Source organism: Grus americana, chromosome 1, assembly GCF_028858705.1.
Source record: "Grus americana isolate bGruAme1 chromosome 1, bGruAme1.mat, whole genome shotgun sequence".
Taxonomy (NCBI): Eukaryota; Metazoa; Chordata; class Aves; order Gruiformes; family Gruidae; genus Grus; species Grus americana.
In genome coordinates this window covers 192,847,154-192,862,664 of record NC_072852.1, presented here as the reverse complement: position 1 = coordinate 192,862,664, position 15,511 = coordinate 192,847,154, and the positions used below count along the sequence as shown (strand labels likewise).

The 15,511-nt window shown below is 43.0% G+C and overlaps 1 protein-coding gene across 3 annotated transcripts in view; it reads right to left on the bottom strand.

Moving 5' to 3' along the window:
- The window catches only part of DCLK1 (doublecortin like kinase 1), a 263,171-nt gene that overhangs the window by 76,825 nt on the left and 170,835 nt on the right, over positions 1 to 15,511 (bottom strand). For all 3 annotated transcript variants that reach the window (XM_054808122.1, XM_054808104.1, XM_054808100.1), the window contains exon 5: positions 11,068 to 11,184. In XM_054808122.1, the coding sequence (XP_054664097.1) occupies positions 11,068 to 11,184 (117 nt within the window). The remainder of the gene's footprint in view (positions 1 to 11,067; positions 11,185 to 15,511) is intronic.

The following is a 15,511-nucleotide window of genomic DNA, read 5'->3' as shown; positions in this document are numbered from 1 at the left end:
TACCTGAGTCCCTGTAAGTCATTGGTACCCGTGGTAGCCACACAACGTAACCCAAGCAGTACAGAGCTCAGCAGGGACTGTAAACCCCCCACACGCTCAGCCCACACTGATCTCCATGGAGTGGTCACTATGATAGCACTTCTGCCTCAACCTGAAGTCAGCCATGTCCACACTATCAAGCAGAGAAGTGCTGCAGACACATATACATTGCAGACATGCCTGATATCTCAGAAGACAGGACCCTTCTTAAAAATAAAAATTCCTGGAATCCACAAGTACTTTTTTTTTTTGTAGTCTCAGAAAGTGGGTAAGTGCCTCTTGTTTTTTTTCTCTGCATTTCATCAGAGTACAGATGATATCTATGATCTTGGCTGTTAATTTCATGGAGTACCTAATTGAGAGAGCATCTACATGTACGTAAGATTTAATTAAAATCTCTCTTTTGGACTGTTTTGCCTAACTGGAAAGACTAGGATTCTCAAATCAGTCTGTGTGAATGGAGTACTAACTCCGAGGAAGTTTCTTCATTAGGTGTTTAACTTTTTAATCCTTTAAGAGGGTTAAACTATCCAATCTAACCAAATCTATTTTTCTTACTAACTCCTGATTTTTGTTACAGGCTATGGAATGATAAAACTTAATTTTTAATGATTAGTATCAAATACAAACACACACACACACACAAAAAAAAAATTAAAAGGAAGCCAGGATCAAAGTAAAAATCATCTGGAAATCCCTGGGTCTGTAGGATGACTCCATCACTCCCAGAGGCTTGTATTCCTTCCTTCAGGAAAGTTTCGCTTCAGCTTATTTATTACAAAATCTGTCAGCTGAGTACCAATAATGGTATGAATAAAAACATGTGACCCCACCAAAGACAATAAAATACATCATGTTCCTTTCTTTGGGATCCAAAAGACGTTCTTGAGTCAGGTGGCTGAAGAGGGGTTGTTTCTGGATAATGGCCTAGGGATAAACAATCAAACTAAATGAAAACATATCTTCTTGCGGAGGAACACATCTACTTCTTTTTTTCTAACTAGCTGAGAAAAGTTCGAGGATTTGCTCTAGAGAAGCCTTCAGTAAAATCCAAGTTCCATTATCCTAAAACACTTTTATCTTTAGGAAACATCTACACTTTTGATCAAGCTTTAGTGTGACATGTAGCTTCACAATTTCCAGGTGCAATTTTTTTAAAAACCACAGAGCCCTTGGCAACACGACCTACTCTATCGATTCTCCACATATGTTCCTTTTGTCATTCAGAATAGATACGTATCATCCCAGTTACTCTTGAAATAGACTCTTGTCACACTAAATAACTGAAACTCGTAAAGAACTTTTCTTAACACCAAACCTGAACTGCTGTTACAAAGAAGATTACTAGGATCTGAAATATTTTGGGTGATAGTTTGAGGGGAACAGGAGGAAGCTCATAGGGAAGAAAAAGTGAGAGGGAAATAAGTTTGAAGGAGGTGGTCAAACTGGAAAAAAAAAATGAAAAAAAATTTACTTTTGTTAAGAGCAAGTCCTGAAAATTAGAGTTGGGACTTGAGAGGCAAAACTAGAGTTCACGTGAATACAGTATCTTTGCTTAATTTAATGGACTGAGGGTACAATAATTCCAGCTGTCTCATGCTGCTCTTGATTTGATTAAAAATAACGATCGTGAAGAAGTAAGCGCTGCTTCTTTGAATCTGTTACCTCTTCACTTGCGCTGAGGCTGCCACCAATGGTGGTAATTGGTAGCTGGACAGAAGCCGACAGCTACTGAATAGCCGTCAGACATTCATAATTTTCAGTCACCAGCAATGGGCTGATACCGTGTCTCACTGAAATTCAGCATCTTTTTTATGATGTCCTTTCCCAAATAATATTTGATGCCAACAAAAAATCATCAAAGTGTTTTACAGGCTGTAAGAAGACATCAGGTAAATTAAATAGAGACAGGATTATCTATTGAACTTGGAACTAGACTCCAGCCCTGTGCCTGCCTGGGAGGTCACACTACCTTTCTCTGCTTCTCTTCTTTGCCTTGTTCCCTGCTTCTCTTCTCTATTTAGACTGAAAGCATTTTTAAGCAGACAATACCTCAAAAGCATTTGTAAAAAAACCAGAAAGCAATCTTCCTGCAGCGAGATTTCTGTCTTGTGGTACTATTTTGATGTACACTGTCAGATGTAAATAAAAAACCTGAACAAAACATATAAGAATGGAGAAGTCAGCCCTTACCAGAGACCTTCCTAGCTTGCATGTACTCTTTTAAGAAAAAAGTATTCTGTGTTTTTATATAAAAATAGGATGCATCTGCTCTCAGGAGCCAGGAAGGCTACCAGAAAAATATAAGCACATTAAGCATACGGTCTATTGAGAAAAAAAAAGGAAAAAACAAGGATGGAAGAAAGGTGACCACCACCTATGGAAAGGCATACTTTCCTCTTAAATATGCCAAGAAATGTTGTAAAAACAGATGCAGCTTTTTTGCTCACTGTAGACTGTACAGCTCAAGAAAGGGTGAGGAGTGTGTCTCCCACTCCCTGACAGACTGACACATGCTCCCTCAGTTAACCAGCGTACAGATTGGTACCTGTGTGGCACCGAGCACTAACGTAGCCTCTGGTATCGCTAAGACTCTGGTCTTTCTCTGCAACCCTGCAGCCTGCTTTCCACTCGCAGCTCCACCCTCACCCCATGCTGCCATGGCAGTGTGTCCAAGGGTCCGTGGGACAGCGTTTTCCCCCTGTTGCTCCCATGCTGTTACTCCCATGGCGGGGTACCTGCAAAGCCCATCAGTGCTGTTATGGCAGGTTCAGTATGGGACTTTCAGGCTCACCAGGGATACTGCCTTTACAGGCAATGGAAGGAGACAGGCATCTCGCAAGGGTGAAAGTTATCTAAGACCCTTGGGAATGTCACTAAGAGTCCTTTGCCCTCAGTACCAGATGAAACGATGAGGGAAATGGTTCTCTGGAGCAGTGGCTGGGGGGCTCATCAAGGAGAGGGGACTCAAGGTCTTTTGCCTGCTCCCTGCACACAGTCAGGGGCCACCATGGACAAGGTGAGACTGAAACAGAAAGCTCTACACATGAGGGGTGAAGGCCTTCAAGCAGAATTTTCTCTAAAAATCATTTGTTAACATTACTGAATTTATCTTCAAAGCATTGCTTTTGGTGAAATGGTATTGTTCCAAACTTACAGACATAAAACTGAGACATAGACATTAAAGAAAACCAACAAACCAACCAACCTCCCAAAATAACCCCTTTGATTTCTGTAAGCAACTTCAGAAGCTACTGGGATGAATTTGGGAATGTTCATCACTCCATACCACTATTTGCTCAGAACAAAGGACTCATGGACTTAATTGCATTTATAAACACTCAGTTCAAGCCAAAGTTTGGCTTAATTCATTTAGCACTTGCAATTCTGTGTCAAAGAAGGGAAACAGTTCTTGAGGATGGTATTTAAGTGCTTATACCAAAGCAGACTACATGTCCTAGCCTTATTTACACATCCATTTCTCTAACAATGGAGAAATGACCCAAAGACTGTATCTTCATTAACTTTAAAAATGATGAATCCTGATCAGCTATCCTGTGCTGGATAAGAAAAATAATGCTGAATAACTACGTGAAAGACTATACCATACTATACATGCATACAGGAGAGGGTTTATAATGTAATGATGCATACATTAAGGATAACTCAAGGATATCCCTTCATTTTAGAATTTTATCAGTTTTAATATCCAACTTTGAGATTTTTACATTCTTTTAACGTAGTCTTTGTCTATGCAACTTTCCTTTTTTGGCCCATGTAGTTATCCATGTCTATTATTTTGATACGGGCATGAATTGATGACCGAGACAGGCATCTGATTCTTTTGTGTAGCAGGAATGCACAGACTTTTCAAAGTGCAGCAAGAATCAAACAAGAGGAATCAGATTCTTTGTAATTAGCAACACGCTCTTCTCCATACAGATTGCTTTGCTTTTTCTCAAGGGTACGCTATCAATAATGCTTTCTGCCTGTCCTTTATTCCTACTTTTCTCAACTTTCTTTTTGATAAAACTCTTCACAAAATGATACATCTTTCTTTTTGGAATGTGTATGCCTTTGATCTGCACAAAGAATCTACTGTTTTTCTTGAGTATTTTTATGTTTATCCTTAATGAAAGAAAAATCCCTAACAGTAATTTAAAGATGAATTGAAAGCAGTTTAAAAGCACAGAATAAAAAATACATATATATATACACAATTAGCCGTAACACTATGACAACAAAAGCATAACTTCTAGTTATGTACTAGTCATTTAGGAAACTCTAATTCTGAGATGTTTAATGTAAACAACATGGAAAAAATTATCTGCTCGTACATGCACTAAATGGTAGCTTTTCTATTCTGCTGTTGTCACTGGTACATAATTCCAACAAATGGATAGGATTTTTAGGCCTACTGGATCGCAGAATACTGAAATTTGTGCATATTGTCTGCATTTCATGGGAGAACTTTGGGGTTTGTCTAACAATATCTAAGAGTTAGTGTTTCTTTTTTTTTTTTCCTGTTCTTTTTTAATGCAGCGTCTAATATCAAACTGCATATTTTAAAAATCTATTCATTGATTGGTTTTAGTTTTACATGATCTAAAAACAACTCTTGAGGGAAAGTGCCCACTTAGTGCAATATTGCTTCCTTTTATGACAGTAATGTTGATGTAAATACTCATGTGTGTAAGGTTAGAAATAGGCTTCCTGTAATATTCACACAATTTGACTTCACTATTTGCAGAAAGGAAACACAAGGGGCACAGACAGCCAGATCAAATCCATTGTCCCCCTAAAATTCACTTCTACAGAAACATTTTCAATTGTTTATCCTTTTTAAGCTGTAACAAGTTTAGAATAGAATAGAATAGAATAGAATAGAATAGAACAGAACAGAACAGAACAGAACAGAACTATTTCAGTTGGAAGGGACCTACAATGATGATCTAGTCTAACTGCCTGACCAATTCAGGCTGACCAAAAGTTAAAGCATGTTATTAAGGGCATTGTCCAAATGCCTCTTAAACACTGACAGCCTTGGGGCATCGACCACCTCTCTAAGAAGCCTGTTCCAGTGTTTGACCACCCTCTCAATAAAGAAATGTTTTCTAATGTCCAGTTTGAACCTTCCCTGATGCAGCTTTGAACCATTCCCATGGGTCCCGTTGCTGGATCCCAGGGAGAAGTGCTCAGGACTTCCCTCTCCACTTCCCCTCCTCAGGAAGCTGCAGAGAACAATGAGGTCGTCCCTCAGACTCCTTTACTCCAGATTAGACATACCCAAAGTCCTTAGCTGCTCCTCACAGCACATGCCTTCCAGCCCTGTCACCAGCTCTGTTGCCCTCCTCTGGACACATTGGAGTACCTGAACATCCTTCTTAAATTGTGGGGCCCCGCACTGCACACAGTACTCAAGGTGAGGTCACACCAACGCTGAGCACAGCGGGATAATCCCCTCTTTTGACCGTCTGGTAATGCTGTGTTTGATGCACCCCAGGATGGGGTTTGCCCTCTTGGCTGCCAGGGCACGCTGCTGACTCATGCTGAGCTGCTGTCGACCAGCACCCCAGATCCCTTTCTGCAGGGCTGCTCTCCAGCCACGCCTCTCCCAATTTGTACTTGTGCCTGGCATTACTCCATCCCAGGTGCAGAATCCAGCATTTGGACCTGTTAAATTTCATGCCACTGATGATTGCCCAATGCTCCAATCTATCTAGATCTCTCTGCAAGGCCTCCTGTCTGTTAAGACAGTCGACAGCACCTCCCAGTTTGGTATCATCAGCAAACTTGCTAATGGTGCCTTCAACTCGTGCAGATCATTGATAAATATATTGAACAGAACTGGCCCTAGAATTGAACCCTGAGTAGCACCACTGGTTATTGGTTGCCAGCCAGATGTAGCCCCATTCACTATAACACTTTGAGCTCTGCCCTTCAGCCAGCTTTTCACCCAGGCTCCTACTGGTTGACAACCTGTTCTGTCAGCATCCTATACATTCCTGCAGGGATTTGTCCAATGTCTTTCTCTAACAAAATCTTAATTAGAGTGTCCAAATTATTGTGTCAAATACGTAAGGACTTGGACCATCTTTTGACAAACTAGTATGTGCCTATTTCCTGTAAATTTATTGTTTTGACATAAGATATTTTTAAGATGGGTAAATCTGTCATTAGCACAGAACCATCCAAAATGGTTTGCATTTTTAATATTTCCACTACACTGTTTCTTTTCTTGTTATAAATGTAATGATATCTTAATTCTTATTGTGGCATAATGAAAACATTCCTTTTTTTTCACAAGCTGTAAAATAACCTCCTGATCTTGTGCAGTGATTGAACATGTAATGGCATTCTGCTCAGACCTTGTAAAACTGAACTGCAGGAAATTAAGATTTACTCACCTACACTTCTCCTGCATGTTTAAATAAAAACCTACTATTTCTCTCGGGACCAAAACCAGCAAGGTATTACATAGCTGACATGGCAAAAATGTTGTTAGTCCCATGGCAGAAACATTTGATATGCATAGCATAGAAATGAACATATACAGTTCAGTGTCCATTATCTGTACTCTCAAATTAATATTCATTAGGAAAAAACCAGGGTCCATAACACACACCAGGGTCTCCCTTGCTAAACTTTAATTTAATTCTGTTCCACCAAGCTACAAAGAAAGCTACTTAATATATGTTTAAGAAAGTGCTACTCTGGGCTTGTTCATTGTTTGATACTTCTTCCAATTATCTCTTTTCAGGTTTCTCTATTTCAGCTGTTCTTAGGTTGTGTAGGAGGCATAAAATCATAGAATGGTTTGGGTTGTAAGGGACCTTAAAGATCATCTAGTTCCAACCCCCTGCCATGGACAGGGAACACCCTCCACTAGACCAGGTTGCTCAAAGCCCCATCCAGCCTGGCCTTGAACACTTCCAGGGAGGGGGCATCCACAGCCTCTCTGGGCAACCTGTTCCAGTGCCTCACCACCCTCACAGTAAAGAATTTCTTTCTAACTTCTAATCTAAATCAACCCTCCTTCAGCTTGAACCCATTACCCCTTGTCCTATCACTCCATGCCCTTGTAAACAGTCCCTCTCCAGCTTTCCTGTAGGCCCCCTTTAAGTACTGGAAGGCTGCAATAAGGTCTCCCCGGAGCCTTCTCTTCTCCAGGCTGAACAATCCCAACTCTCTCAGCCTGTCTTCATAGGAGAGGTGCTCCAGCCCTCTGATCAGCTTCATGGCCCTCCTCTGGACTCACTCCCACAGCTCCATGTCTCTCCTGTACTGGGGCCCCCAGAGCTGGACGCAGTACTCCAGGTGGGGTCTCATGAGTCAAGGGGGGGAATCATCTTCCTTGATCTGCTGGCCATGCTTTTTTTTTATGCAGCCCGGGATAGGTTTGGCATTCTGGGCTGCTAGTGCACATTGCTGGGTTGAGCTTCTAATCAGCCAACACCTCCAAGTCCTTCTCCTCAGGGCTGCTCTCAATCCATTCTCCACCCAGCCTGCAGTTGTGCTTGGGATTGCCCCAACCCATGTGCAGGACCTTGCACTTGGCCTTGCTGAACTTCATGAGGTTCACGTAGGCCCACCTCTCCAGCCTGTCAAGGTCCCTCTGGATGGCATCCCTTGCCTCCAGTGTGTTGACCACACCACACAGCTTGGTGTTGTCAGTAAACTTGCTGAGAGTGCACTCGATCCCACTGTCCATGTTGCCAACAGCGCCAGTTCCCCTGAGGAACACAACTCATCACAGGTCTCCACTTGGATATCAAGCCGTTGACCACAACTCTTAGTGTAACCATCCAGACAATGCCTTATCCACTGAGTGGTCCATCCATCAAATCCATGTCTCTCCAATTTAGAGACAAGGATGTCGTGTGGGACAGTGTCAAATGCTTTGCACAAGTCCAAGTAGATGATGTCAGTTGCTCTTCCCTTATCCACCAACACACCTACAACCCTGTTTTAGAAGGCCACAAAATTTGTCAGGCATGATTTGCCCTTAGTGAAGCCATGTTGGCTGTCACCAGTCACATCCTTATTTTTCATCTGCCTGAGGATCTGCTTCATGATCTTGCCAGGCACAGAGGTGAGACTGACCAGCCTGTAGTTCCCCAGGTCTTCCTTTTTTCCCTTTTTAAAAATGGGGGTTATGTTTCCCCTTTTCCAGTCAGTGGGATCTTTCCCAGACTGCCATGACTTCTCAAATATGATGAATAGTGGCTTAGCAAGTTGATCCGCCAGTTCCCTCAGGACCCATGGATGCATCTCATCAGGTGCCATGGCCTTGTGCACACTAGGGTTCCTTAGATGGTCTCGAATCTGATCTTCTACAGTGGGTGGTTCTTCATTCTCCCAGTCCCTGCATTTGCCTTCCGTGACATTTTCCCTAGTCTTTCTTTTATCACTGACGTACCTATAGAAGCTTTTTGTGTTGCCCTTGATGTCCCTGGCCAGATTTAATTCTATCAGGGCTTTAGCTTTCCTAACCTGATTCCCGGCTGCTCGGACAGTTTCTCTGTATTCCTCCCAGGCTACCTACCCTTGCTTCCACCCTCTGTAGGCTTCCTTTTTGCATCTGAGTTTGTCCAGGAGTTACTTGTTCATCCATGCAGGCCTCCTGGCATTTCTGTCTGACTTCCTCTTTGTTGGGATACATCGCTCCTGAGCTTGGAGAAGGTGACCCTTGAATACTAACCAGCTTTCTTGGGTCCCTCTTCCCTTCCCCACGGCATTCTACCAAGCAGATCCCTGAAGAGGCCAAAGTCTGCTCTCCTGAAGTCCAGGGTAGTGACCTTGCTGTGCGCCCTCCTCACTGCCCTGAGGACCTTGAACTCCACCATTTCATGGTCACTGCAGCCAAGGCTGCCCTTGAGCTTCACATTCCCCACCAGCCCCTCTTTGCTGGTGAGTACAAGGTCCAGCATTGCGCCTCTCCTCATTGGCCCCTCTATCACTTGGAGAAGGAAGTTATCATCCACACATTCCAGGAACCTCCTGGATTGCTTATGCCCTGCTGCGTTGTCCCTCCAACAGGTATCGGTGTGGTTGAAGTCCCCATGAGGATCAGGGCTGGCGAACATGAGGCTGCTCCTATCTGTCTATAGAGGGCCTCATCCGCTCGGTCTTCCTGATTGGGTGGCCTGTAGCACATCCCCACTATAATGTCCCTGCCCTCCCTTTAATCCTGACCCAGAAGCTCTCGGTCAGCTCCTCACACATCCCCAGGTGGAGCTCCATGCACTCCAGCTGGTCACTGACATAGAAGGTGACACCCCCTCGTCGTCTCCCCTGCCTGTCCTTCCTACAGACCCTGTATCCTTCCATCCCAACGTTCCAGTCACAGGAGCCATCCCACCACGTCTCGTGATGCCAATGAGATCACAGCCCTGCAGGCATGTGCACATCTCTGACTCCTCTTGTTTATTCCCTGTGCTACATGCGTTTGCACAGAGGCATTTCAGTTGGGCCCTGATGAAGCTGACTGACTGGCTGGAGTGGCTGGAGTTCCTCTGTGCTGCCCTTCAGGTGCTCTCCTGCTGACCTGTGATCCTTCTCCTGGCTCTGGGCATCTATTGCTGGCACTGGCATCAAACTGGTAGGAGTGGGATGGGTTGAAGTTCCTCTCCTGCAGCAATTTTAGTTTAAAACCCTCTTCACCAGCTTGGCAAGCCTGTAACTGAAGATGCTCTGCCCCTTCTCTGACAGATGGACCCCATCAGCCCCCATTAGACCAGGTTTCTCAAAGTGAGTCCCATGGTCTAAGTAGTCGAACTCATGGCTGTGGCACCAGTCCTTTAACCATTTGTTGATTCACCAGATTCGACTGGCCCTTTCAAACCCCTTCCCTTCGATCAGGACGATTGATGAAAAAACTAGTGAGGCATGTTGCCTCCCAGCCCTGCTACACACACCTACACCTCTGTCTCTCATTATGTCTCTCCCACTTTCCTCCTTCCCTGAGATAAGTAAGCTTTTTTCCTCAGCTTAGTCGTCTTGTAAAAAATACGGTTCCAGCTGGCCCATGCCTCCCCCCTGAAACCAGCTAGGAGCACCTGGGCCATTCTGATCACCGCCTCCCCATAAAGACCTTACAGTGCTGGGTGCAGGTCCCGGTATGACGTTTGCTTCACTGCTGGAAGAAGACTTACAGCAAAAAGAGTGAGGTGGCTTTCAGACAGCTCTTAAGTTTGCCTCTTCCAAAATCCATATTCAGAAGCAATGCTGCAAATGCTGGATTGGGTCTACGCAGTTGGCCCACACCAAGTATTATTTGTACTTTCAGGCACCAATACTGGCAAATTATCTAATGCACTTTTTTGTTTATTTGTTTGTTTTGCTTGGGAAAAATCTGCAGGGGGGAACTAGTCATAGTCTATTTAGTGGGAGCAGCTGCAAAGGCAGCCAAAGCAAGGCCCTTCAGACAGAACTTTTTAAAGGTTTTTGCTGTGTCTTCTCCAGCCTATACCATTGGCTTGTTAGGTCAACTTTGTCTTACTTCTTCCTCAGCTATCTTTGTACCTCATATTCACATCTGTAATTGCATTCTTTCTCTGCCCCGCTCCCCCTTCCTCAGTATCCTCATTGCCTTTAACCTGTCCTTTCCTCACTGCTGCCTCTTAACTCCCTCAGAAAGAAAACAGAAAAAAAGACTTTGAAATCAACCTTTTGCAGATGCAAATCCTACGCTGCATAAACGGGACTACTTTCTGCATTGTGTTTATTCAGTTCCTAGTACATAGAATACCTCTTTTTGTCAGTCTTTAGGTACTGGCAGCAAAATCACACATGGAAAATAAAGTAAAATGAACCGAGCTAATGCCAGAGTATGATTTATAAAACACTGAAGAATTATTTTCTAGTGTGAAGACACTTCATCTCAGATGTAACTGAGAAAACAAGTGAATTTTTACTATCAACTGTTTCATACATACAATGTTTTTCCACAGAAATTTTAGGCACATTGCCAATTGTATCGAAACAGATTGGTTGCTGTTGTTAGGAAAGATTTCTTGCTTGCTTTACCTGAGCTGGTAGAAGCAGGAGACTTGCTGCGTCGGGATGGGCCCGGGCTCTTGGTGGTGCTCCTACGTGAAGTCGAAGCTATTTTGGTATAGGAAGTGGATTTCACCACCCGACATTCTAAAAGACAAAGAAACTGCATAAGTTAGCAATTAAGAAAGCCAGCAAGATTCTGTAACAGAAAGAGCACTGAAAAGCACAAACATTTAGCCCACGCTTGTTTTCATTCATCTTGAGGAGTTTTATAGGAAAATATAAAATCTGTATAAATGGCTCCATTAAAATCCAAGTACAGCATGTACCACATCCCAAAGAACTGCTGCAGTAATCCGGAGTTTTAGATACCATGGCTACTGCAGGTACTTAGGACAGCTTAATTTAACAGTGCTGAGACTACACATAAAATTTATTTGCATTTGAAGATTTCAGCACAAGTAATGCAGTGGGTTTTTTGTAAGCTATCCAAATGCAAAGTAAGCATTTTTGTCAACCTAGCCAATCTCCTCTAGAAGAACCGGAAGGCTGCTTTTATATATCAAAATGTTAAGATTCTGCAAGATGACGCAGGTGTCTGTCACTCATGAGAGGTTTGAAGAAAGTGAAGCAGGTTTGTTGCTCCTGCTTAATCCTCTGGTGAGCAACAGCCCACATTGTATAGCACACGCAATTCATCACAGGTTGAGGGAAATGGCACTACTTGCTCGTAAGAGACATCAGTAAAATCAATGAAGAGGCGAAATTACCCTCCCACTTGAGAACACTGCAAGATGTTCAGGTTAGAGTTTATATACACCCACACAGCTCTGTAGGCATTCTTGCATTACGCCTGCAAAATGGTTCTTGGCCTGAGGATGAAAGAACTTTGTGTGCAAAACACTGATGTCTTGTACTCATAATGGATACTAAATTAATCACCAGACATATTATACAGTCAGGCAGAAAAAAAGGATTTCCACTTCTTAGCTAATACACAATTAGAAGTCTGCAGCGATGTTTACACTGTCTTCACCTGACGATGTCAGTATACTTCACTTGTTTAAAAATACATCAATAAACATTTAGTTCTATATCAGACCTGTTCCCCATTTTCTTCTCATAGTTAAGGTTCCTCACCATAGGTTAAGAGAAATAAACAAGAATTTTTTCTCCCTAGTCAGAAAATACCATGTACAAGCCTGCACATTATTTAGTCTTCACAGATGATCAGTGGAGCCTGTAACATAGTTTAGACAGATTAGAGAACAAAGAAATAAAACTGTGCACAACTAATTAACTTAAACATATCCACCAGAGAATGATGTAATGAAGTGTATTTCTCTTGGCTGCCCTAACTGTTTGTCTTTCGTCAAGCTGTTGAAGGAAGCAAGAACTGATGCATTACTGAAGGAACATCCAGCACAGCTGAGAGCAGAGGAGACCAGAGAAATACCCTGGTTTTCCCAAAGAAGCTTTTCTTTCCAAATTCTCCCACCTTCCTAATGTCCAATAGCAGCTAATTTCTTTCTGTTGACATTTTATGTGACTCATTGATGACTGTTCTCATTTTACACCGAACGATGAGTTTACTCTGTTGTAAGAGGAAATTATCAACTGAAAACAGGAGGAATCAGATGAAAGCTTTCAATTAGATTCCACTAGGTAACTACAGCAGGAACCTTACATTGCTGTATTGGCATAAACTGCTGTTCCAGAAACTGTCTATACATGTCAAATGCAAACAGGTTCTTGATCTTTCTTGTAAACAAAGATTTTAAACTTTTTTGATAATATAGAACTAAGATGTAATCCCAGTGTGGGCCCCATTCACAGGAATCAGTCAGGAAGGGAACTGACTATTCTACTGGTCAATAAACAAAAAGACTAAAGTAGAATGACCCAGTCAAGCTAAAACAATTAGACTATAGTCATTTGCTTAGCAGAAAAACTTAAAAGTCCATGAAGAAAACATCTGGCTACTTTATGTAACATACTTTACTATGTAAAAAGCTTCCCTCTGTTTCCAGCATGTAAAGAGAACAATTATCTGCATCCCTCTCTTGCAATTCATGCTACACACTAAACCTTAACTCTCATCTTATTACAAGTATTAATACTCATTCAAGTTCTCTGAATACCTTTTAAGCACTCAGTGTGAGAATGAGGTTGGACATATGATTTTGCATTTGAATGTGCATTTCCTCTCGTAGTATTAGAAAGGACCAGGCAGAAAGTGGTACAAAAGGAAAGAAGAGGCAACTAAATGCACATCCAGGTTATCTTTCTATCCTTCTGATACAGTGCTGTCTAGGACAATATTCAAGATAGTCCTTATATAATTTGCACCCAACATGTTCAGAATTTAGAAGAAAATAATTATTACAGGGTTATTCTTCATCTGGGGTTTGTCTCACGTGAGCAAGGAAGGCGTGCATGAACCTAACTGCAAAGGCTGCCTGCATCTTGTCAACACCTTCCTTCTCTCTCAGCAAGAAGTGCTCCTGCTCACGTGCTACGGAGGGGTACTACCATTTGGGAAAGAGGGAGGCTGGCAGCTTGCTGCACCCATCAGGGTATTTGACCACCCCTCACTACTGACAGTCTCCTTAGAAAGGGTGATGTTAGTAGTGGTCTGCAAATTTTCCTGATGGGCTACATATAGACCATGACCTGTTATTTGAGTATTGAGTACTAGTGGCATATTATCCTATGAGGAAGCCACCTCTCACAGCTAGCTGAACCATAAATCTCTCACCACTGGAGCAGAAACACAGATGATTATATGTTCAAATAATAATTCAAGAAATGAACAATTATCACAGGATCATAGGCTAATCCAGGTTGGACATGAGAAGATCTCTAGTCCAATTTCCTGCTCAAAGCTAGATGTACCCTCACATTCACAGTCCTGGTCCACTTGGGGGTCACTTCAACCAACCTGAGGAACAACACAGCAGGGCATAAACAGACCAGGAGGATCCTGGAAAGCATCAGCAACAACTTCCTGATCCAAGTGGTAGAGAAACTAGAGAGGAGAGATGCTCTGCTCACACTCACAAAAAAGGGCAGGCTCATTGGGGATGTGAAGACTGAAGGCAGACCATGAGATAGTGGAGTTCAGGACTGTGAGAGGATGGAGCAGGCAAAAAGCAAGATCACAGTCCTGGACTTTAGGAGAGTAGATGGGACTCTTCAGGGATCTGCTCGGAAGACTCTCATTGGATAAGGCCCTGGAGGGAAGAGGGTCCCAAAAAAGCTGATTAACATTCAAGGATCACCTCCTCCAAGCTCCAGAACAGTCCATCTCACCAAGCAGGAAGTTGGGCAAAAATCCCAGGAGGTCTGCATGGATGAACAAGTTGCTCCTGGCAAAACTCAAACGTAAAAAGGAAGTATACAAAAGGTGGAAGCAAGGACAGGTAACCTGGAAGAAATATAAAGCAAGTTCGAGCATGCAGAGACACAGTTAGGAAAGCTAAAGCCCAGCTAGAAGTCAATCTGGTGAGAGATGTCAAGGGTAACAAGAAGTGCTTCTTTACATACATACGGAACAAAAGGAAGATTAGGGCAAATGCATATCCACTGCTGAATGAGGCAGGGGCCCCGGTGACACCTAACATGGAAAAGGCTGAAGTACTGAATGTCTTCTTTGTCTCAGTCTTTACTAGCAAGACTGACCTTCAGGAATCCCAGGTCCCAGAAGCAGAGGGAAAGCCTGGAGAAAGGAAGATCTAGTCTTGGTGGAAGAGGATCAGATTAGAGAATATTTAAGCAAAGTAGACATACATAGGTCCACAGAACCTGATAGGATGCAACCCCCAAGTGGGAGTTGGCTGATGTCATCACAAAGTCACTCTAAATAATCTTTGAATGATCAAGGTGGTTGGGATAGGTGCCTGAAGACCCAGCAAATCTCAGTCCTATCTTCAAAAAGGGCAGAAAGGAGTACCCAGGGAACTACAGACAGGTCAGCCTCACATCAATCCCTGGGAATGTGACAGAACAATGAATCCTGAAAATTATTTCAAGGCACATTAAGGACAAGAAAATAATCAGTAGTCAGCATGGCTTCACCAAAGGGAAGTCATGCTTGACCAACTTGATAACTTTCTGCAATGAAATGTCTGGCTTGGTAGAAAAGGGGAAGAGTAGTTGATATTGTCTACCTGGACTTCGGTGAGGCTTTCAATGCCATCTCCCACAAGATCCTCATAGACAAGTTGTTGATGTATGGGTTTGATGAGCAGATAGCAAGGTGGATGGAAAACTGGCTGAATGGCTGGGCTCAGAGGATGGTGATAGGTGGCATGAAGTCTAGTTGGAGGGTAGTAACTAGAAGTGTACCCCAGGGGGCAACACTGGGTCCAGTCCTGCTCAGCATCTTCATTAATGATCTGGATGATGGGGCACAGTGTACGCTCAGCAAGTTTGCACATGACATAAAACTGGGAGGAGTGGCTGATATACCAGA